This window comes from Bufo bufo, chromosome 10 (genome assembly GCF_905171765.1).
Source record: "Bufo bufo chromosome 10, aBufBuf1.1, whole genome shotgun sequence".
Lineage (NCBI taxonomy): Eukaryota > Metazoa > Chordata > Amphibia > Anura > Bufonidae > Bufo > Bufo bufo.
The window spans coordinates 19,363,217-19,384,960 of record NC_053398.1 but is presented as its reverse complement, the minus strand read 5'-3'; the positions used below and the strand labels follow the sequence as shown (position 1 = coordinate 19,384,960).

Genomic DNA, 21,744 nt, shown 5'->3' with positions numbered 1-21,744 from the left:
ATTTTCGAACAGGAGAAGAGGCCATGTGCGTGCGATGTGGACCCTTTCTTGAGATAGGAGCTGGTGGTCCCAGAGGTTGGGACTAGCACCTATTGGGCATTTATGGCATATCCTAGCAGTAAATGCCCAGGTGGGGGATACCCCTTTAACTCAAGGTGCTGTTTTTGGAAGTAAGCCGCTGTGTGTTGTTGTTGTTTTTTTTTTTTTTTTTTTTTTTTTTTTTTTTTTAATCCTGGACAGCCCCTTTAATCCATTTTTTTTTTTTTGGTTTCCTTATTTCTGAGTCCTGGGATACATTACAGAACACAGTGTTACAAAGCTGCTCGTAGAAATTACGCTTTACCTGCCAGTTTCCATTGGATCTGCCAATAATGGCTGCTGTAGAAGAGATTTTCCTTTTTAGAGATCAGCGGCATTGAGTGTATCCGGCAGCTGCTGCTTTCCAACTTTACTCATGGTAAAGGAACTCTAAACTGATCCTGTGTTATGCCTAGTGCAAGGGGGTGGAGCATGACATAGGATTCTGTCTTTGTTTTTTCATCACTGTCATGCTCCGCCTCCTCAGGCCCTGAGGGTGAGTACTATTAAATGACCGATGCAGGTTTTAAGCCTAGGCCATTTAGCAAGACCGGCACGATTTCCATCCCCATTTTGGAGTAAAGCACCACTTTAATGGAGCCGAGCCGCGATACCGACGAGCCGCCGCGTTTTTCGTAATCCCGTACAACCCCTTTAATAATGGAAATATATATTTTTGTCCTTTTTTCTGATGTAGTTTTATGCACCAGATTAAGTCCAGCCTGAATCTGCTGTTCACAGGGTTCCTTTTTTGTGTGAAGATTGTGTTTTTTTTAGTTTGGCTTTTGCTGGGGCTGCGCGTGCGATCTTGGGCAAGACAAGTGTTGCGCGACCAGGAATCGCGGTTCATCCATAGAAATGAATGGGGTCACTGTGCGGCTGGCACGTATTGCAAAAAAATCTACTACCGCTGCGTTTTATGCGATTCTAGCATCATGGTCGCAGCAGCCTGCAAGTCGCACTGAGACTCCATTCATTGCTATGGCTGCAGTGAGATCTTACACGTGTCTCGCGCAAGATCGCCGCGTAGCCCCAGCCTTATGGGTGTTTCGAGGGAGGGTTCATATAACCCAGCACTAGGCATGCACTCTTTTCCCCGTGCGAAATTTAGTTTCCAAATGTGTTGGGTTCTGGTTTTTACATTTATCTTTGCAAAAATCTGATTACTACGGCAGAATTAAACGGCGAAATGTTGTAAATGTATCCCTCCGAAGGCCTGCTCGTCATATCTCGGTGCACGTTGGATCTTCAGTGGGGTGTACTGTACTAGAAAAACATGGCTACCTCAAACACAGCACACGCCTGTCCATAGGTCGTGTGTGGTATTGCAGCTCAGCCCCGTTAAAGGGGTGTTCTGGTTTCACGGTATCCTCAGGATAGGTCCTCACTTTCAGGCCTCATGCGCGCGAACTTGTGCCGGCCGGGCCCGGCGCTGCGGACTGCAATTTGCGGTCCGCAACGCACAGGCACTGACCGTAGGGCTGCCGCATGCGGATGCAGGACTGATTCGCTTGAATGGGGTCCGCGATCCGTGCCGCAAAAAAGTAGTGCATGTGTGGGGTTCCGTGCCTCCGGTCCACACCGACCTTCCAGATTGCAGACCCATTCAAGTGCCCGTGGCCGGTGCCCGTGTATTGAGGACCCGCTGTTTGTGGGCCGCAATACGGCCACTGCCGGGCAATGGCTGTGTGCATGAGGCCTCAGACTGGTGGCGGTCCGACTGTTGGCACCCCTGAGCTGCAGTACTAGTCACAACCCATGGACAGATGTGGCGCTCTTCTTAATTGACCCGAGTAGCCTGAAACGGGCTGGATGCCACACAGCAGACATGGGTAAGCTTAGACTGACAGGTTGCTAGGTGAATGCAGCCTGACAACCCAATATAAAGGGCTGTCAGACAGTCTCTTCATAGCAACCATGTGAAAGGAGGAGCAGTAGCTTGGCAGCAGGCAAGTCTCCATCTCAGCCTGCATTAGTAATCAGATTTTTCTAAAGGAATAAAATAATTAAAGGTAGGGAGGCTCTTTAAAGGAACATTTAGGGGTGAAACACATACTGTGGACTATGACGAGTGCAGGGCTTGAAAGGGAGGTGCCCATAAGAACCCCAAAGCACAAGTCCCTGTGTCATGCTCCGCCCACTGAGGCCCTACACTTAGTATAACACAATTTTTTCTTGAAGCAACTTTTTTTAAAAATATATATATAATGTTTCTATTCAGTTTTTTTCTTGTTTTTAGCACTTTAGGCTGAAGGGGTTTGCGATGGAAAAGCATTGTGTTCTGTATTTTTCTAAATTATTGCACAGGGGGGGGGGGGGGCTGTCATGGGCTTAATTGTGGTTCCTGCGGTCACAGGAGGATGAATGGGAGAATTCCATTACTTTTTGGATTTGCACTTTTTTTTTATTTTTAAACAAAATAAATATTTTCAACAAATTAAGTGTCTTGTGATGTCATCGTAAAGAAATAGAAGAACCGAGAGTCTGAAAACTACAATTATATCATATAGTGATGTCAGCTGCGATCTGTGGGGAAAGCCTGCAGAAAGTGATCAATTTCCCTGCAGCGCCACCACAGGGGAAATAAAGCATTACATGGTGCCCCTCGAAATCGATGCGTTGTCTGTGTAATGCATGGACTTACTGGGTCCTCCAGATTGATTGAGGTCCCAATAACTCAGAATGACCTAATGAGGTATTGATTTTCTGAACCCCTTTAAATACATAAAATATTATTATGACCCCCCCTCACGCATTGTTTATTGCTGACCGGACATAAGTTTAGCTTCTAGATCGGAGATCAGCGACCTCCGGCACTCCAGCTCTTCTGAGACTACAACTCCCAGCATGCTGCATTCACTTCTGTGAATTCTTTATTTCCCCTGTGGTGGCGCTGCAGGGAACCTGGTCGCTTTCTGCACAGATGGCAGCTGATCGCTGGGGGTGGAGGATACAGATATCACTGTGTGCATGCTGGGAGTTGTAGTTTTACAACATCTCAGGATAGGTCAGTAACATAGTTATCATGTTATCCTGCAAGTTGATCCAGAGGAAGCCAATTTTCCCCGCTTTAGGGGAATAAAAAAAACTCCTTCCCGACTCCAATTAGGCAATGAGAATAACTCCCGGGATCAACGACCCCTCTCTAGTAGCTATAGCCTGTAATATTATTACACTCCAGAAATACATCCAGGCCCCTCCTGAACTCTTTTAGTGACTCCACCATCACCACCTCCTCAGGCAGAGAGCTCCATAGTCTCACTGCTCTTACTGTAAAGAATCCTCTTCTATGTTTGTGTACAAACCTTCTTTCCTCCAGACGCAGAGGATGTCCCCTCGTTACAGTCCTGGGGATAAATAGATGATGGGAGAGATCTCTGTACTGACCCCTGATATATTTATACAGTTATTAGATCTCCCCTCAGTCGTCTTTTTTCTAAAGTGAATAACCCCAATTTTGATAATCTTTCAGGGTCCTGTAGTCCCCCATTCCAGTTATTACGCGATATCACTGGCCTAAGAAGAGACGGCAGTGCTCGATGGAGCGTCGCGGCCTCTTCAAGCAGTTGATCAGAGGTGGTTCCTGGATCCGATTCCCCACCAATCGGACGGTCATCGATATTTTACTCCTGGAAAGGTCACCCTGTATTATGGGGGCCTCAAGTACTGTCCTTGTTTTCATCAAAGGGCCACATCTCATGTTCAAGGAGCACATCTATCCTAAAACACCGGTTTGGGATCATTGGTATAGTGGGTACTAAGCTCCCCTAACATGATGGGTCAGCCGGAGAACAAGAACCCTGAACGGACTGTCTTAAAGTACCCTGCGAGCAGCTGTCTGGTGACGCTTATCTCTCCGGCCCTTTGATACGGTCTTCACCTGCTCCTTGCAGATAGCGCATGCAGCTGCCAGGACATCAACAAAAAAGGTATTGACCTTTGAGACGTTCATTGTATGCCAGGGTGCAGCAATTTCCTTCGCACCTGTCTGATTTATTTGTCCAGAGTTGTGCACTCAATGCCAAGAAGGTGCCCTGCAGGTCAATGGGAAGCTTTCTGTCTGAAGGCGTTATACACACGAAGCAGTTCTTACACCAGACTATAAAATTAACAAAAAAAATCAGACATTGCCGAGCAGTGATGGTCAGTTCGCAGTGTTCGCCAGCGAACGCTTGCAGGCTGCCATCTTTAGTAAGGTAGACTCGCCCGTCCGGCGATGCACAGGTAAACCCTTACCTGTGCCGGTCTTAAATCAAATGCAGGCAGTTCCGAGAACAGCCGCCGGGGGCCTTCATCGGGCTGTTCTCGTAACTGCCTGCTCCTGGTGACTGCGTTTGATTTCAGACCGCCACAGGTAAGGGCCTACCTGTGCATCGCCGGACGGGTGAGTCTACCTTACTAAAGATGGCAGCCCGCATGTGTTCGCTGGCGAACACTGCGAATTAACCATCACTGTTGACGAGTCCAAAAAATGCGCATAACATTAAAATTGAAAAATATTTATCCCATATGGCATAATGGGGGGGGAAAAATGGCTGATTTGACTTTTTTTTTTTTTCCCGTCACTTAATCTCCCCCCCCCCCCAAAAAAAATTTAAAAATTGCAAAAAACAAGCCCTTATACGGCTATGCGAACGGAAAAATTAAAAAGTTGTGGCTGAAAATGCCTAAAATAGAAAATCGCAGGGTCCTGAGGGGGTTAAAGTAGAACTCCAGCCAAAATTCTCAGCCTCGTCCAATCACTGCAATCAGAAGTGATGATTCAGCCACACTGCTTTTCTCCTGTCCATCAGCTGGTATTGCAGCGAGTCATCCCCATTCACTGTAATAGCTCTTACTTGCAGTACCACATGCAGCCTGTGAACAGGTGTGGCGCTGTTTCTAGAAAGCATTTTTTATTTTTTTTCCCCCCAATCCTGGACAACCCTTTCTTGTCATTCCTCCGCCACTACGTCTCTGCCGTCACTCGGACCCTTTGTGCCCAATATCCCACGTTACAGCCTGATACAGTAGCCAGCAATGTTCCCGAAAACGCCTTTCTGCGGCTTCACGGTTAATTCCCCCCCCCCCCCCCCCCCCCCCCCAGTGGGTGCGTTCTTGTATTACAGCACAGCACTAAGACGACCTGGTGTCCTGTGTCCCACGTACGGTAATTGCAGTTTTTGTTTTTCACACCGGTGAAAAGCCCGGAACAATGACTTTTACTGAAGAAAGCAAAGAACAAAAGCTTCAAGGTGTTTAAGTCGAAGAAGAAAAGGTGCAGATCAAAGCCGGGGACGGAATGGCGAAAAAAGGGAGCAGATTGTCCTTTAAACTTTAGCACCTCGCGCCATTATGTTCGCACATCGGATTACGTGAAAAGTGAAAAGACGGCAGCTCTTTATGTAATTCAATCAATGCTGGCGGCTGCCTCCGAACCACCGCCACCTGCTCGCAGCAACTTTCTGCAGGCTGATAGCAACTAGTTCAAAGGGTTAACCCACAAAAACCATGCATGATTGCTGGGGTCCCAAGCCTCCGATCCGGGGGGGGAGCTTCAATGGAGCGGTGGCGATTACTGCGCCATTCAATGTCGGTGGAGCGGCGCACATTTTTTTTGAGCAAATCTAAAGCACACAATGATTGTTCCCGCACACACATTTGACAAATTACCCTTTCCACTGGTATAAAATATGGACCAGTGGGGTCCGATAAATTTGGCGCCGTGAGCTCCGTTTCCCCCCCCCCCCCCATGTGCAGTCTGTGTCAAAATTCTTGATAAATTTTCCCTCCTTGTTCTTGGAATTTTTTCATATTCTGCCATGTCCTGGAATCGGAGTCCAACTCCGACTGTATGGACGCCTCTACGAAGAGAAAGGCATCCAAACATATGGCCACTAGGGGTCAGCGATGCACCGGTGAAGGATGGCTCTTCTGCGGGCTATGTCATCCTCCGTGTGAGCGGGTGCGAGATCTGGCAGATGGCTCCGTTTAGAGAACATCCACACTGGGCCCCTGTGCAAAAACCACCGGGGGTGGGCTCCGGGATTTACAACGATGTCTTTGTGATGTCATTGCCGTTTGCCTGAGTGATGCAGATTTGTGATGTCATAGCATGTGATCTGTCTGAAATCCACTTGGGATCAGATAAATATGTGATAGAAACGGAGATTCGGGCAGCCCCATCAATAGCTAGATAGGCGGAGTGCCTGCAGTCCAGATGTGTGCCAACCGCAGCACATCCAATACCAAACCCAAAGGCCTCATGCACACGACCGTTTTTCAGGTCCGCATCCGAGCCGCAGTTCTTGCAGCTCAGGTGCGGACCTATTCACTTCAATGAGGCCGCAAAAGATGCGGACGGCAGTCTGTGTGCTGTCCGCATCCGTTGCTCCGTTCCGAGGCCCCGCAAAAAAAATATAACATGTCCTATTCTTGTCCGTTTTGCGGACAATAGGCATGTCTACAATGGGCCGCCCGTTCCACAAATTGCGGAAGGCACACGGGCGGCTTCCGTTTTTTTGCGGATCCACGGCTTCCTTTTATATTAGATAGATATTAGATCGATCGATCCTTTAATTCCCACGTTCTGCCCTGGCGGTGTCATGTTTTTTTACATCTCTCCTAGTGCGGTACATCATGCGGCGGCCGTAAATATTACTTCGGAGCTGCATATCTCATGTGGCTGCAGAATTCAAAGGATTTAGCCTCTGGGTTCATCTCTGTCATTGCTCGCGGAGTCTGGTCAATACTTGTGGAAATGGTATTCCGCTTCTAGAAATAAAAGAAAGAAAAAAAACCTCTTGTGTTGTCAATGGCAAAAAGTATTTTCACCAGGCAATGTTTTTCAGTGTCATAACTATGCACCCCCTCAGTTATGAAAGCACATGCAGTGCAGCAGCTCAGCTCAGCTGGGGTATGGTATGTCTGTCCACAAGATTGTCGACTGTGTCCAGTAATAACCAGCAGAATAGTGAGTGCAGCTCTGGAGTATAATAGATGATAAGTATTGTATATATACAGTGACTCCACCTGCAGAATAGTGAGTGCAGCTCTGGAGTATAATACAGGATGTAACTCAGGATCAGTACAGGATAAGTAATGTAATGTATGTACACAGTGACTGCACCAGCAGTATAGTGAGTGCAGCTCTGGAGTATAATACAGGATGTAACTCAGGATCAGTACAGGATAAGTGATGTATGTACACAGTGACTGCACCAGCAGAATAGTGAGTGCAGCTCTGGAGTATAATACAGGATGTAACTCAGGATCAGTACAGGATAAGTAATGTATGTACACAGTGACTCCACCTGCAGAATAGTGAGTGCAGCTCTGGAGTATAATACAGGATGTAACTCAGGATCAGTACAGGATAAGTAATGTAATGTATGTACACAGTGACTGCACCAGCAGAATAGTGAGTGCAGCTCTGGAGTATAATACAGGATGTAACTCGGGATCAGTACAGGATAAGTCATGTAATGTATGTACACAGTGACTGCACCAGCAGAATAGTGAGTGCAGCTCTGGAGTATAATACAGGATGTAACTCCGGATCAGTACAGGATAAGTAATGTATGTACACAGTGACTGCACCAGGAGAATAGTGAGTGCAGCTCTGGAGTATAATACAGGATGTAACTCAGGATCAGTACAGGATAAGTAATGTAATGTATGTACACAGCGACTGCACCAGCAGAATAGTGAGTGCAGCTCTGGAGTATAATACAGGATGTAACTCAGGATCAGTACAGGATAAGTAATGTAATGTATGTACACAGTGACTCCACCAGCAGAATAGTGAGTGCAGCTCTGGAGTATAATACAGGATGTAACTCAGGATCAGTAAAGGATAAGTAATGTATGTACACAGTGACTGTACCAGCAGAATAGTGAGTGCAGCTCTGGAGTATAATACAGGATGTAACTCCGGATCAGTACAGGATAAGTAATGTAATGTATGTACACTGTGACTGCACCAGCAGAATAGTGAGTGCAGCTCTGGAGTATAATACAGGATGTAACTCAGGATCAGTACAGGATAAGTGATGTAATGTATGTACACAGTGACTGCACCAGCGGAATAGTGAGTGCAGCTCTGGAGTATAATACAGGATTTTGCTGAGGATCAGTGCAGGATAAGTAATGTATGTACACAGTGACTGCACCAGGAGAATAGTGAGTGCAGCTCTGGAGTATAATACAGGAGGTAACTCAGGATCAGTACAGGATAAGTAATGAATTTACACAGTGACTGCATCAGCAGAATAGTGAGTGCAGCTCTGGAGTCCTGCACACCTAATAATGGGGTAGCTGCTGCATTGTTGTAGGGGCAAATCTGAAATCTGACATTGGGAACACCAGCATACGCATCAGACGGTCGGCCGTTCCTGGTGAAATCGGTGGTTTTGGTTGACATTCATGGCCGCCTTTAGGCACGCCCTGGATCACAGTAAGGGTCCATTCACACTGCGGACCCTTTCATTTCTATGGGGCAGCATGATGTGCTGCCCGGATACGGAATTGCGGGTCCGCAATTCCGTTCCCGAAAAAAATAGAACATGTCCTATTCTTGTCCGCAATTGCGGACAAGAATAGGCATATTCTATTAGTGTCGGCAATGTGCGGTCTGCAAAATGCGGAACACACATTGCCGCTGTCCGTGTTTTGCGGATCCGCAAAACACACACGGATGTGTGAATGGACCCTAAGGCTACATGACCATATGTGTTTTGCGGTCCGCAAATAGTGGATCTGCAAAAAAAAAAACGGATGACCTCCATATGCCATCAGTTTTTTGTTTTTTTTAATTATTTGCGGATCCATTGTAACAATGCCTAAAACGGACTGTCCGCATTTTTTGCGGACCCATTGAAATGAATTGGTCCGCATCCTATCTGAAAACGGACACGGAAACTAACAACGTTCGTGTGCATGTACCTTATTTCGTTATAATGGATGTTTGTAGCCAGACACTAAATAACATGGGAACCAATAGGTTTTTAATGTCAGCTGGAGGGATAATCGACTCGACATGAAGCCCCAGCCCAACATGGAAGCTTCTACTCCATGACCTATAATGTTTCTTTGTGATCTCATTTTAAGGAAATGTTTGAGCATTAAACATTTTCCCACAGGGCTGAGACAATATCCTTGCCCTTTGCCAAAAAACGCATTCACATTGATCTCTCCCAGCTCAGCATTTCAAGGTATGCTACTGGAAAAAAGAAGAAAAAGCCTTCACTCCTTGCCAGCTCCCTCCTATTGATGGTTATCAGGTAAGGAGAGCAGCTGACTTCCAAGACCTGGAGGTGTCCCTCCGAATGCTGCACCTTGAGCCTGGCAGGAGCCCGGGTGTCTCATGGGAGACCTGCAGTAAAATGGTAATCCTGTGCAAATACCAGATCGAATTGTGCAAAGTGACAAGCTCAGCTGTTCTGTGAATGGGGAAACGTGCATTTTTCACATAGGAGTGTTCAACTATTTTTTTTCACTTTGAACCTTTTATTCACTTAGTGCGAGAATTTGCAGATTTTGCCAAGGGCTGAACTATTTCGTTATGGCCCCGAAGGTAAAAATGTCTTTCCTCCTAAGCATCAAGGTGCATATTCAGTTATTGAGCAGATGTCAAAGAATACCTAGAATACCAATCTATAAAAAAGCTGTCGCTGTCTAGATGCTGTACATTGCATCACTACTGTACTAAGGGCTCTTTCACACTTGCGTTGTTCTTTTCCGGCATAGAGTTCCGTCGTCGGGGCTCTATGCCGGAAGAATCCTGATCAGTTTTATCCCCATGCATTCTGAATGGAGAGAAATCCGTTCAGGATGCATCAGGATGTCTTCAGTTCAGGACCGGAACGTTTTTTGGCCGGAGAAAATACCGCAGCATGCTGCGCTTTTTGCTCCGGCCAAAAATCCTGAACACTTGCCGCAAGGCCGGATCCGGAATTAATGCCCATTGAAAGGCATTAATCCGGATCCGGCCTTAAGCTAAACGTCGTTTCGGCGCATTACCGGATTCGACGTTTAGCTTTTTCTGAATGGTTACCATGGCTGCCGGGACGCTAAAGTCCTGTTTGCTATGGTAAAGTGTAGTGGGGAGCGGGGGAGCAGCATACTTACCGTCCGTGCGGCTCCCGGGCGCTCCAGAGTGACGTCAGGGCGCCCCACACGCATGGCTGACGTGATCGCATGGATCATGTCATCCATGCGCATGGGGCGCTCTGACGTCATTCTGGAGCGCCCCCGGGAGCCGCACGGACGGTAAGTATACTGCTCCCCCGCTCCCCGCTCCTACTATGGCAACCAGGACTTTAATAGCGTCCTGGCTGCCATAGTAACACTGAACGCATTTTGAAGACGGAGCTGTCTTTAAATGCTTTCAGTACACTTGCGTTTTTCCAGATCCGGCGTGTAATTCCGGCAAGTGGAGTACACGACGAATCCAGACAACGCAAGTGTGAAAGAGCCCTTACTCATCCTGAGTTACATCCTGTATTATACTCCAGAGCTGCACTCACTATTCTGCTGGTGGAGTCACTGTGTACATACATTCCATTACTTATCCTGTACTGATCCTGAGTTACATCCTGTATTATACTCCAGAGCTGCACTCACTATTCTGCTGGTGCAGTCACTGTGTACATACATTACTTATCCTGTACTGATCCTGAGTTATATCCTGTATTATACTCCAGAGCTGCACTCACTATTCTGCTGGTGCAGTCACTGTGTACATACATTACATTACTTATCCTGTACTGATCCTGAGTTACATCCTGTATTATACTCCAGAGCTGCACTCACTATTCTGCTGGTGGAGTCACTGTGTACATACATTACTTGTCCTGTACTGATCCTCAGTTACATCCTGTATTATACTCCAGAGCTGCACTCACTATTCTGCTGGTGCAGTCACTGTGTACATACATTACATTACTTATCCTGTACTGATCCTGAGTTACATCCTGTATTATACTCCAGAGCTGCACTCACTATTCTCCTGGTGCAGTCACTGTGTACATACATTACATTACTTATCCTGTACTGATCCTCAGTTACATCCTGTATTATACTCCAGAGCTGCACTCACTATTCTGCTGGTGGAGTCACTGTGTACCTACATTACTTATCCTGTACTGATCCTCCGTTACATCCTGTATTATACTCCAGAGCTGCACTCACTATTCTGCTGGTGGAGTCACTGTGTACCTACATTACTTATCCTGTACTGATCCTGAGTTACATCCTGTATTATACTCCAGAGCTGCGCTCACTATTCTGCTGGTATCATCGCTGTGCACATACATTACTTATTTGGATTTACATTCAGCTTTTTTTTGGACACAAGTTCCTGGGTGCAACTGAAAATTCACAACCTTCTAAGATTATGAACGCACTCTGAACCACTAGGGGGAGCCTATTCTCTGGAAACAAGCGCAGTGGATTTGTAAGAGCAGCTTCTCACCTGGTTCACTCTTCCGAACCGAAAAATTTAAGTAATGGAGGTGAAGAAGACAATCACATAAATGCTGAGCGGCTTCAATTCTGCAATCTGATTAGTTCTGCATGGGAGCTGCGTACACAGAACGATATTGTTTTTTTTTTTATTATAACCAAGACTTTTTAAGTTGCTTCATATGTTTTTTGTTTTTTTCCAGATGCACTGAAACAATAGAAAAAAAAATTCTTGCAAAATTGCAGCTACCTATTCTGAAATCAAGTGCCCCATAATTTCCACATGGTCTCCGTCTGGTTGGAGGCTATAGATTGAGGCTGGATTCCAGGACATGGACTGTGGCGGGCATTGACTGATGGGCAGCTCTTTAATTGGGACATGCCACCCGGCATTTTACTGTTGGCATTGATACCAAAGCCTAATAGCGGGGAGGTGAAGGGACACGGTCATGTCTGTGCCAAGTATAATGTATGCGATGACGAGCTTTTTGTTTCCTTCGACGTGTGCCATTCTAGCCTCTAATTGGCGAGGTCTTTGGGCGGCTGGGCTCTCGTCTTTGTGTAGAGATCTGGGCATGAAACTGAGCAGGCGGGGAGCAGAGAATGGATGGGACATACATGTCAATCAGTCAGTTATCACTGATATTATTATAGATTATCCTAATTTATACCTACATAAAATGATCATAAATCATAATAATAAAAAAAAAAAGACATGCACCCATCAAGATCAACCTGAGATGATGATTAGAGGTGTTCTCTGGGTCTTTAATATTGGTGACCTCTCCGTATCCGATCGGTGAGGGTCTAATGGTCAGCTGTTTGAGGCTGGCCTCCTCGCGGCTTACCTTGTCCATTGGATAGCGGCTGTGCTTGGTCCCACTTGAGCTGTCCCTAGGCCGTGCGACCGATGGCACCGCGGTCTCTTCAAACAGCTCATCAGCAGGGGTGTCAGGAGTCGGACATGCGCCGATCTAATATTGATGATCTATCAATATCAAAATCTCAGAAAAGCCTCTGTCATTATTATCACCTCGATAATCATCAGTCGTAGTTACGTAATATGACTGCAAGAAGACACGTGGTCAGAATCAGCATGGTGAATACGTTTAGAAAAATTTGATTCGGCAACTTTGCTGAAGTTGGCCAAGGTATTCAATTTGTTCTGAATTAATTTGTCATGAATCGCTATAAATCGGGTATACCCAGGCCACTCGGCCTTAGGGTACGGCCACACGAAGCCGCGGCCAATTAGCCCACAGCCGCCTTTCATGTAAACAGAAGACCGCACTGTATAGTCCTTCCTCATTGTTAATGGCCGCGCGGCACCTTTAAAGGGGGCCTGTTGCTGGTCTGGGGTTTGGCTGGTTAGGTGGGGGACAGTAGGCATATTATCGCTGTTCCTGCCTGCAATCTCATGCAGGTTATTTGACAGTGAACACAGGATATTAATCAGCTCTGACATACCCACTTCTCCAACCCCAGCGCTCTCCGGCCCCACAGGTGGGGGCCCTTCTTCTGCCGTCTGCTTTTCCTCCTTTTCCACATCATCTAATATCAATGATAATATGTTATCAGGAACATCCAGCTCCTCCTCTCTCTGCATCTTGATGGCTTTTCTAGAACATGGATGGCATTGAAGGATGATTTAGGCTCCTTTCACACTAGCGTTAAAGATTTCCGGTATTGAGTTCCGTCATAGGGTCTCAATAACAGAAAAAAACGCTTCAGTTTTGTCCTGATGCACCCTGAATGGAGAGCAATCCGTTCAGTATGCATCAGGATGTCTTCAGTTCCGTCCCTTTTACGGTACGTGGCCGGAGAAAATACCGCAGCATGCTGCGGTATTTTCTCCAGCCAAAATTCCGGAACACTTGCCGGAATGCCGGATCCGGCATTAATTTCCGTTGAAATGTATTAATTCCAGATCCGGAAATTGCTGCATTGACGGATCCGATTTTCTGGTCTGTGCATGCGCAGACCTTTAAAAATATGGAAAAAAAAATCTATACCGGATCCGTTTTTTCCTTATGACACCGGAGAGACGGATCCGGTATTTCAATGCATTTGTCATCGCATCCGGATCCGGAAACAAACTATCTCTGTTTGCACACGGATGCGGCAGGCAGTTCCAGCAACGGAACTGCCTGCCGGAATCCAACAACGCTAGTGTGAAAGTAGCCTTAGAAGAAGTAAAGCCAGCAAAAGATGAGGATGGCCATCACTAAGGGGCGCAGACTGGATGGTATTGGTTGGCACGCTGGCACCGGAATAATAAAGGCGTCCATCTTATTGTTATTGAATTACATCTCTTAGTTTACAGCTGATGTAGGAATAAATGAATAAAACTGATGCAGCATAGTTCTCCCTGCGCTCTCCCCGCACTCTCCCCGCACTCTCCCCGCACTGTCCCCGCACTCTCCCTGCACTGTCCCCGCACTCTCCCTGCGCTCTCCCCGCGCTCTCCCTGCACTGTCCCCGCGCTCTCCCTGCGCTCTCCCTGCACTGTCCCCGCACTCTCCCCGCGCTGTCCCCGCACTCTCCCTGCGCTCTCCCTGCGCTCTCCCCGCGCTCTCCCTGCACTCTCCCCGCACTCTCCCCGCACTCTCCCCGCACTCTCCCCGCACTCTCCCCGCACTCTCCCCGCACTCTCCCCGCACTCTCCCTGCGCTCTCCCTGCACTGTCCCCGCACTCTCCCTGCGCTCTCCCTCTCCAATATTCTTCCATTGATCACTTTCAGCAACACTGTCTCTAGTGCATGAGCGCTTGCCTCGTCTCTCCCTATGCTCGGCTCACAGGACAATGGCGGAGACCACTCTGGATGAGTTTTTTTTTTTATAGGGCTGTGACATCACAGGGGCTGGCTATCTGCGGATTGGCTGGCTGCATGGCATTATGGGTGATCTCGCGCTCCCAGGCTTCTTACTTTCACTTTGTAACACGTGCAACTGCCATCTTAGGAAAAACTGATTCCATGTTACCATGAAGCGCAAGGAAATTCGGATCTGTTGTGAATCAAAGTTTTCCGAAACGTTGGACTGAATTCCGCCTTTGAATGCTTTGCTTCGCTCAACACTAATCATCATGATCAATAATCATCATCAATCTTCATCATCCTTATCATTAAGCATTATTATCATCGTCATCAATCAATATGATCATCAACATCAATCACCCTCATCATCCATCATTAGTCAGAGTAGGGTCGGACGAAGAGAAACACTTGATCATTAAGTTAAACAAGAAATCATCATTATCGTTAATCACCAATTGTGAGCAGCAACTTCAAAATTATCAATATCATCATCAACATCATGAATCATTAGTATCATTATCAGCATCAATCAGCGTCCCCACCTATCCCTTGGTTGGACTTGATGGACTTGTGTCTTTTTTCAACAATATTAACTATGTAACTATCATGAACAGCTTTATCATCAATTATCATGATCAGTAACATCAGCATCGTCAATTAATATCAATTACCATTAATGGTTATCATCATCAGCACATTAATCATCAATCCTCATGATCAATATAGTATCATCAGTCGCCATCATCATCAATTATAATTAATCATTAGTATCATTATTATCATCAATCATCACCAGCAACATTAACTTCAACATCATCAATTACCATTAATCATTATCATCATCATATCATTAAACGTTATCATAATCATCAACAGCGTCATTTACATAATCCTCATCATCTTCATCAAGAAATCATCATTCTCAATCATTTGTAGGGGCAGCAAATCTGTTTTGCGGATTGCTCTGATTTGCTATAGAATATAACAGGAGATTTCTTTTCATACATTTTCATAAAATCAGTTAATTCCTCAACGCCTCCTGCAACTATCCATATAAAGATACTGAAATATTGCATTTTTTCACACTGGCTACTAGAGCAATAACAATAGGCTGCTATTTCTTGTTTTCTGCAGCTCACTTCTCGGCTTTGCTGTATAGACTGGGACACCGTCAGCAGAGTCATCTCGTTATCATTATAAGGCAGGGGGATTTAATGACAGCTCTGTTGTTCTGCTGGAGGTAAGGCAGGATAGTGATACTACAGACTATGCACACAGATAATCCTCTGTAGACTGCGCCCCTGGTCTTTTTGGGGGAAGGTGGTGGTACTACATGACTTCCTCAGAATGTAATATTGTATCAGTTGATTTGCCTTCATTTCATCTGCCATAAAGCGCTCACCAGGGATGCCCAACCTGCGACCCTCCAGCTGTTGCAAAACTACAACTCCCAGCATGCCCGGACAACCTAAAGCTATCAGCCTACAGCAGGGCATGATGGAAGTTGTAGTCTTACAACAGCTGGAGTGCCGCAGGTTGAGCATCCCTGGTCTATACAGTCAACATAGAAAGGAAGTGAGTCTCCAATATGGCTGCCTCTTCACCACGGATCTTGCAGTAAAATCCATCTTGTATTTGCAAATCTGACATGTGTGAACATAGCCTTACAATCCAGTTAGCAGACATGTTCCCCAACTTTTCCAGAAACAGAGATAACTACGGAAAAAAAAAAAAACAGAACAAAATTTTACCCTCGAAGAACAACTGTCAAGTTTTTGTAAATCTTTTTTAAGTGATTTTGATTTAAAAAAAAAAAAAAGCACTTTTTTTTTTTTTTTTTTTTTTTGAGCTCCACGCTTCATAATGCCCCTCCGCAAGCTGCTGGCCGTCTCAGATCTCGCTTTTGTGCCAAGCCTCACACAGTTAGTCTCTGCCACAACCAACAAGCTGTCAACATTTTCTTAGCTGCGAGCTTTGTGCCTTTGTTTCGCTGGCCCGCACGAGCCTTGCAGCTGGTGTTAGAAGCCACTGGAGCAGCCTGTGATCAATCGTCTGTGAAATTCCCCCTGAACAGCCATGTATCCCTCATTTCTCATCACTAATGACGCCCAGATTCCAGTCTATTCACTGGCAGTAAAACTTTACAAGGCCTGTGTGTTGGGGGCACACTGAGCCTACAAGAATAGCAGGACTAATGGCTTAAAAAGCAACTGTGAACGTTAAAAATGATCGCACGCATGGGGTCCCCCGCATAGGCTCCTTTTACATCCCAGCAGATAAAGCTGATTTGATTATTTTAATACAAATGCAATGGTGACAATGAGAGAACAGTTGTTAAATATAACAATCCGATAGAGCCCGGTATTTTCATGCTGAAAGTGATTCTTGTCTTTTTTTTTTCCTCCTTTCGAGCATCGCAGATACAAAGTAACATAAATTAGACGGGGAAGGGGGGATAGAGAAAAGTGATGTCCTACAGACACTTGTCGGAGCCGGAGGGATATGGTCATTTGGAAACATTGTAACTTTTGGAACATCATCAGGAATTGGAAATGTTATAATATGAGAGATTGGAGTTTGGGCCCCTTCCATTGGACGGGAGTTCACTAGGTGGGGCCCATACGGGGATCTCTTAGGGCCCCATAGCAAAAGTGAAAGGGGTTGTGCCAAGTCTATAAGTTTTTCCCTATCCACGGGATAGGGGACAACTAGTTGATCCTTTTCCCCAGTTCTGATGTAGAGGCAGGTCATGCATGTGTATTGCTACTCCACTCATTCTGTATAGAAGTGCCGGAAATGGCCGAGCGCGGTACACTACGCTGACAATGAATGTCTAGAATGGGAGAAAGGGAACCCCGTTCTTGGGATTAAAGGGGGTTGGGTTCTCCAATGATCAACTCGTTTTCCGATATCCTGTAGATAGGGGATAACTTATAAACTTAGCGCAACCCCTTTAATATGCTCCCCCTTACCAGTTTTCCCAGTTTGCATGCTTCAAATACTCTCGGGCAATGCAGAACATAAAGCACGATCCCTGGATTTTTATGAATTTTCCTTTTTTTTTTTTTTTTTAGGTGGAAGACATTTTTAAGAAATAAAAAAGTCACAGAAATGTGGTGCTTCAGGAATCTAGTGCTTATTCTGAACACTATCATCAATACATTGCAAAGTCTCCCCATGCAGATCTATGTTTGCTCCCTCCTTTCCTATACCATATTATAAAACTGTCTGCCTGCAGCCGCCACTAGGGGGAGCTCAGTGCATAGGAATGTATACAGTCAACATTGATATTATAGATAATTTATTTTGCACTGAGCTCCCCCTAGTGGCTGCTGATGAGAAGTGCAGTGAACCTACCTACCTAGGAGAAGCAGTTCCTTTCTGCACCCACCAGGACCCATAGCAGGTACATGGTCTGCCTCTATCCTAGGTACATAGGGCAGCCTCTTAGGGTGGGTTCACATACATACTTACAGCCATACCATAGAGTTCCATTGTAAGAAATATATATAAGTTAACATTTACGGTTTTTACCAGACTCTTCAGAAAATTTGGTTTGTGCTGCGCTTTTATATCCTCTTTTCCAAAGTATATGTTAAACTGATAGCAAAAACGTGATGTGAACCAACCCTTAGTCACACAGAAGATAGTGCCCTGCATCGGACTAAAGTCCATGGGGTCCACCAGAGGAAATGATTCTGAGGGCCCACCCTCTGTGTATATAGGACCTTAAGGGTCATGTTTTATTAGGGATCCATTATTGTCAGAGCTTGGGCCCACCGGAGCCCCACCAATCACAAGAACAATGGGGGAATGGGGGGGTTAAATATCTATCTGCCCATATATATGAAGCGTTGGTCTAGCATGCGTGCGGCCACTCCATTCATCTCTATGGGACTACCAGAGATAGCCAAAATTTTGAAGTTGAATGGAGTGGTAGCAAGCATCCTGGGTGCCAAGCTGACACTCTAATCATACAAGGAGACACAGATCATGATTGGAAGAGGTCCTACCTGTCAAACCTCCACTGATCAGATTCATCCCCTATTCTGCAGTTTAAAACTTGCCACTTTCCCTTCCCTAGTCTTCAATTTGAACACCCTAAGCCAGCAAGTAGCCACCAAGACCTAAAAGCTTCAAGAACACCCCAACTGAGGTAAGATCGGTCTATTGCAACATCCGAATGAGGAATCCAACTTGCATGATGGCTCATGAAGTCAACTGACCATATTGTAGTAAATACTGGACATCAACAAAACCTTTACCATAGTTCCTTAGCTGGGCAAGTTGGGAAGCAGGTGAAACCACCCTACCACAACAAGAGCCATACCTTCAAAGTCTTCAGATTTGATGCTGGTTTTGAAGCCACTACCAATGGTGCAAACTGGATTGCCAAACCTAAGAAACCTGAAATAAATGTCAACATAATAAATCAAGCAATCTATATGAAAATTGACTTTGGTGGATGACTGAAAAGTATATCTCTGTGAGCATGAAATGTTCTTCTCCATAGCTCATCCAACTTGAACATGTTTATTGTCCTTCATGATTGATTACTTCAGAGGAGCGTCAAACTCTCATTGTTACGCCTATTTCTATTTTTTAGCCTGACAAAATCTATAGATGCTTTGAAGTAAAGATCATGAGTATAGGGTTCAGTTTTGAGGTCAGTGACCTGTGTGGAAAGAAAGGTGTATGTGGCTTCCATTTCCAAAACTGTGTCCCCAAGCTGCTGGCTGTCAGTCTTAAGACTCATGCACTTATGGCCGTGTTACAGATTCATATTGCTGCTCTATTGTATGGGGTGTCATACCTGGTGGAGGGGAGGGTCACTATGAATTAAGCTGGCTCCTGAAGAAGACAGTACTGAAGGAAAAGCAGTGGCTGCCATATTGAAAGGAGACTTGTGTAGCATTGGAGTCAGATGCCAACAAGGATGTGGGAGGTGGCATTTTGCTAGATGGAGCTCCTGAGCGGGCTGGTAACAAATGAACCACAACTTGATGCTAACAGAAGGAGGGCAATGGAGAAGGTGCCAGGTAGAGGGTGGCAATGGGTATTGCAGGAGTTATGGTCTGTTATGGGAAGTTAGGGCTGCTATTTCTCCTTCTTAAATGGATTTGGTAGAAAAAGGCAAACAAAGCATAAACCTATCACGCAAAATACCATTTCCAATTGCTTCCAGTCCATTCAAGTTTAGTCGTAATTTCCTTGGTGCTGCTATCAAACAGTCTCACCTTGAGGTACTAAGAAAGTCTCAAGGTGACACAAGATATCAGCTACTTTCTTACAGCCCATGTGTTGACTTTTGTGTGCCCTAATCATTTTACATTGCACGATGGGAGTTTGCATAAAGCCGAGAAATGCGTTAGTTTCGTGACTTACACCTGAATCTAAATGAAGAACAAGCAGTCAGTAGGACGAGCTTCCACCACGTAAGTCATACTGATTTTCTTCCAATTAACGGTTCATAGTTAGTTGCATTTCGCAGTAAATGGATCTTCTTTTAGAAGTCATATGTTAAGAAGACCATGTTGACTACCGATAATGATCAAAACAACAGATCTTTAACGGTCTGAAGGAACGTTTCTGGCATAAAGTGTCCTTCAAACGCTAGTGGTCTTCTAAAGAACATCATGACCACTGACGTATCTACGAGTGCTCTAGAAATGTTCCATTGTGTATCTCTTTTGTTCTGCAGGACATACAGTTCCTTTGGTTGGCATCTGAATCTTCTAATTCTCCATTAGCCAAGCCAAAAGTATTTACTTCAGTGGGACTCTGAAGCAACCAACTGTGCTGTAAATGTAAGGAATAAGTAATAATGTCTTGGAATGTGAAATCATTTCTATTTCTATCTATAACCAATCCAGGTTCCTTTTTCTGTAATTTCACCTTGACGTACAAATAAAGTCTCAAGGTGATGCATGATTTTGTAATATCTGGATACTATCAAGTTAGCGAACAATTGTAGTGCCCTAGCGAATGGATATGTTTGTGTCTACAGCTCACACGCAAACCTATGTGTCCCCATTGCTACAGACTACAAGCAAACCCAGTGTAGTCTGAGCCTATAGTTTTCTTAAGCTCTCTCATCTCTCCAGTACTTCTTCTTAAGATACATTTGGTAGACTACCAAGAAGTAGGGGACAGATCAAGGGCGTATATATACTATAGGGAGAACCCATAGAACTTCTATAAGGCCCTTGGGGAGATGTAGCACTCCTTTGGTGATTCCTTCCCCTTTGCTTTTGGGTGACAAGCACCTAAATAGTATGAGGAGGTGGGGCCCTACTGTCCTGGGTAGTAAAACCTGTCTGGCACCAAATTGGAGGCCCATAATGCAGTGGAGCTTCAAAGTATGCCTCTGACCACTGATCGATTTACATATAGTCAATGTGATCTTTTGATAGATCTTTCATAAATTGAGAAGGACAGATCGAAAACTGATGCAACAGGGAACCAAAGACCGTGTCTGAGAAACCAAGACCTGCACCCGATACTTATTGAAGCCAGCACCGGTGGAGGATACAGACTGGCTAAAAACTGAGAACCCGGTCTTAATAACTTTGCCCCTCTTGGAAGCATGGAGGATTGGAAAATGGAATCGTGGATCCTGATGTTTTTGCTTGTTATAATTATCCTGTCAAGGTTCATATTATGGTCGTGTCTGAGCAAATACATAGACTATAAACTCTCTAAAAGATTCCCAACTAGACCAAAGAAAGACTTTTAAATGTTGGTGAAAAGGAATGTATCATCAGAACATGACGTATTTAGCAAAGGTTTTTGTTTTAAGCAGATTTTTTTTTGTTTATTATTACCGTATTTTTCATCCCATAAGACGCACTTTTCCCCCCCAAAAGTGGGGGGGAAATGCCCCTGCGTCTCATGGGGCGAATGCTGCCATTTTACATCGCAGACTGCGATGTATCAGCTGGAGGGGGGAGGGAGGAGGGGCCGGTGTCATGCAAATGCAGCGGGGCCGGTGCGGTCACTGTACTCCGGCCCCGCCACTCACTCACTTCCTTAATGCCTAAACCTTTTATAATAATAACTTTAATTGAAGTTCCGATCCCCAGCCCCATCTGTACTACTTACTAAATGTCCTGTAGCAGGCAGAGCAGGGTGGGCGGCCGGCCGGCCGTAACTCACTGACATCACGTGCCTGCGCCGCATACTTCATTCATAAAGTAGGCGGCGCAGGCACGTAACGTCAGTGAGTTACGGCCGACCGCCCGCCCTGCTCTGCCTGCTACAGGACATTTAGTAAGTAGCACAGATGGGGCTGTGGATCGGGACTTCAATGAAAGCTATTATTATAAAAGGTTTAGGCAATAAAGCAGTGAGTGAGCGGCGGGGCCGAAGTACAGTGACCGCACCGCCCGCCGCATTTGCATGCCACCGG

The 21,744-nt window shown here is 45.5% G+C and overlaps 1 protein-coding gene and 1 long non-coding RNA gene across 2 annotated transcripts; both read left to right on the top strand.

The window, feature by feature from the left end:
• Window positions 1–210: 210 nt before the first annotated feature.
• On the top strand, window positions 211–17,848 carry LOC120980415. Its single transcript, XR_005774523.1, has 3 exons — window positions 211–2,287; window positions 6,205–6,212; window positions 17,838–17,848. It is a non-coding gene; the product is annotated as an uncharacterized LOC120980415 (long non-coding RNA).
• A 1,826-nt stretch (window positions 17,849–19,674) lies between these two features.
• Window positions 19,675–21,153, top strand: SMIM38 (small integral membrane protein 38). Its single transcript, XM_040410675.1, has 3 exons — window positions 19,675–19,771; window positions 20,038–20,143; window positions 20,750–21,153. Exon 3 carries the CDS (start codon window positions 20,923–20,925, stop codon window positions 21,070–21,072), a length of 150 nt encoding a protein of 49 aa, XP_040266609.1. The 5' UTR covers window positions 19,675–19,771; window positions 20,038–20,143; window positions 20,750–20,922; the 3' UTR covers window positions 21,073–21,153.
• The last annotated feature ends 591 nt before the right edge of the window (window positions 21,154–21,744 follow it).

Bases quoted from the DNA above. Each gene is read 5' to 3' on its own strand.
- SMIM38 (XM_040410675.1), top strand. From the start codon at position 20,923: ATGGAGGATTGGAAAATGGAATCGTGGATCCTGATGTTTTTGCTTGTT.